This window comes from Penaeus monodon, chromosome 41 (genome assembly GCF_015228065.2).
Source record: "Penaeus monodon isolate SGIC_2016 chromosome 41, NSTDA_Pmon_1, whole genome shotgun sequence".
In the NCBI taxonomy this organism is placed as follows: Eukaryota; Metazoa; Arthropoda; class Malacostraca; order Decapoda; family Penaeidae; genus Penaeus; species Penaeus monodon.
This window is the reverse complement of record NC_051426.1, coordinates 16,703,711-16,706,210: the sequence shown is the minus strand read 5'-3', so window position 1 is coordinate 16,706,210 and position 2,500 is coordinate 16,703,711. Positions and strand designations below refer to the sequence as shown.

At 33.0% G+C, this 2,500-nt stretch overlaps 1 protein-coding gene across 5 annotated transcripts in view; it reads left to right on the top strand.

Moving 5' to 3' along the window:
* The window catches only part of LOC119598723 (coronin-1A-like), a 151,768-nt gene that overhangs the window by 27,292 nt on the left and 121,976 nt on the right, over positions 1-2,500 (top strand). The window contains exon 1 of one of the 5 annotated variants that reach the window (XM_037948502.1): positions 615-726. The exons of 1 other annotated variant lie outside the window; for it this stretch is intronic. Coding sequence is in view for 3 of the 4 variants with exons in the window: in XM_037948504.1 (XP_037804432.1) it covers positions 688-726 (39 nt within the window). In the remaining variant the exon portion in view is untranslated. Of the gene's footprint in view, positions 1-614; positions 727-2,500 lie in introns of those variants that run through there. 3 more of the 5 variants (XM_037948504.1, XM_037948501.1, XM_037948503.1) reach the window with 3 other exon arrangements.

The following is a 2,500-nucleotide window of genomic DNA, read 5'->3' as shown; positions in this document are numbered from 1 at the left end:
TGCATGTTGAAGTATGCAATGTCGTTAAGAAGGTTTCCAAAGCGCTAGAAAGTCCGCGCAACAATGCCTGCCTCTGTCACGAACTTTGGGAGATGCCAATTCACAACAATATATTACAATTTGTGTGAATGACCCATCAATTATTTTGACAAGATGTGACTGAGAACCTGACAGTCTCTCCAAATAGGTCTTATGAAACCTCATATGGCCGCCATAGTCTAACATTTGAATCGAATTAACGTTGATTTAATAAGCTACTGGTCACTGCCCTTTCATTGATTGCTAGAGTTTACGGCTTTCGGGTGGTGGATGTACGATAATACCCGGCGAATCGTGACTGCAGTGAAAATGGTTAACATTTCTGAGGAAGTGCATATTTGTTCATAAGAAATACTTTTCATTTAGACAGGTATATAATTCTTGAGTGATTACCAATTGTCAGGCGAAGATTTTTAGAGCCTGTCGTAGTATTCATTGCAAATTTGAGTAATGGGTCTTTTGCACCGATGAATTCACACTATGTGTAAATAACATTGATATTATTATATGATAATCTTTTGATATCATTGTAAGGGCAAATTCTTTAACCATTCGTTATACGTGTAATATTTTCAGCAATTGGACGAAAGTGAACGATAGTTTTGCATCCCGTACGAGAGTCTAATCTGTGACGTCAGAGTAAACAAGATGGTGGACACAAGAGCGTGCCAGAAACCTGTCTCCAGGGTTTGTTCTTTTTACCTCACTCTTTCGCTTTGATTGTCGCTCTGAGCTCAACACTTTGGTAGAACTAGTGTGGTAGATTCAAATCACACCCAAGAACGCTCACTTAGACGCCGCCGTAGTTAGGTGCTTGACACTACACTTTGGTAGTCGAGACACGCCTCTACCGGAGTTCTCATCACTTGTGTTTTTGACTTTTTTTTTTTTTACTCAGTGTTGCGAAAGTAGAGTATGTGTTACTCCTCTCAGTGTATTAAGTTTGTGTTCCAAGCATGAATTTATATCTGTTCTGTGTGTCTCCGTGTTGTAAATCTCAGGAGGCGAATGTCACAATCAAAACATTTTTTCACATAGGTATTTGACGAATAATTTATATGTAGTTTGAGGGAAATAAAGTTTAAATTGATCGATTGGTAGATTGATTGACCATTGACTGGCCTGCGAATCGATTTCTTGATAATTACATATATAAGTTTCCGCATTGATTGGTGATTGATCAATAGATTCGTATATGTGAATTAGTAATTGAATTATACTTATAGAATAAAAGTATTCTAATTTTTAGCCATATATTTATATTCGTTTTAGGTAACTATTAATGGAAAGTATGAAGCTAAGAAAAATGCAGTGTGAATTTCAGTGATAGTGAAATGCCAGTACCTGAATTTAGGGGAAACAAAACAGATTATTAGAAGTTGACTGAATATGAAATCAAATTCACACAATGACATTTTGTGATTCTGGCAGGAATACTTTAAAAATGGTAATTGATAAGAATACCTTTCCATGATCAATGATGATAGTGGTATAGATGGATTCCTCTCACCCAAATATGTAACATTTGTCACAGAACACCCTATGTCCCCACATTATTGGCCCCAATAGCAGGGGAGGCATGGATGGTTACAGGAAAATTGGGGATATTTGTGGGGGGGGGGGGTCTGCAGTATAATTTCAACATATTTAGGTTGTGGAGAGTGAGAGGAATCCATTGATGCCAATATCATTGTGATGGGTCACATGAAGGTATTCTGAATATTTACCAAAATGATAAAAAAAAGAAAATTTGTGTTTTTCCATAAACTTGAATATGATTATTTCAGTATTATAAAAAAAGTCAGAGCTGTGATTCGCAACCTGACTCACAGGAGCCTGATCTCTTCCTTGTTGTGCCTTAACCAAAGGTTAAGCATATCTCATTATACAGTTCATTTTATATTTTTAGGTTAAGCTGAATCAAGAGATGTTCTCCATTATTGTTTATAAGAATATTTATTGATGTATAAACAATAGTTCATTAAATGAAATGAATGGAGTGAATGAATGAGATGTAATTATTTCTTGTTATAATAGAACTGATGATATAATTGCTGGATTGTTCTCTCTTACATTGTCAGAATTGTGATAGTAAATTCAGACCTGTTTAACATATTAAAAAATGTCTCTAGTGCCTTTCATTGAGATAAAAAGGAGAGAAGAAATTTGGAATATATATATATCACTCCTCCATAGAAAGTCTTTGACTCCTCATATGCAATTAATTATTTCTTTTATTAAGAGATGTTCATGATATATATATGTATATGTATGTATGAATATATATGTATATATGTATGTATGAATATATATGTATATATGTATGTATATATATATATATATATATATATATAAGTATGAATATATATTTATGTATATATGTATATATACATATATACATTATATATATACATATATATAATATATATAATATATAAATATTATATACTATATATATATA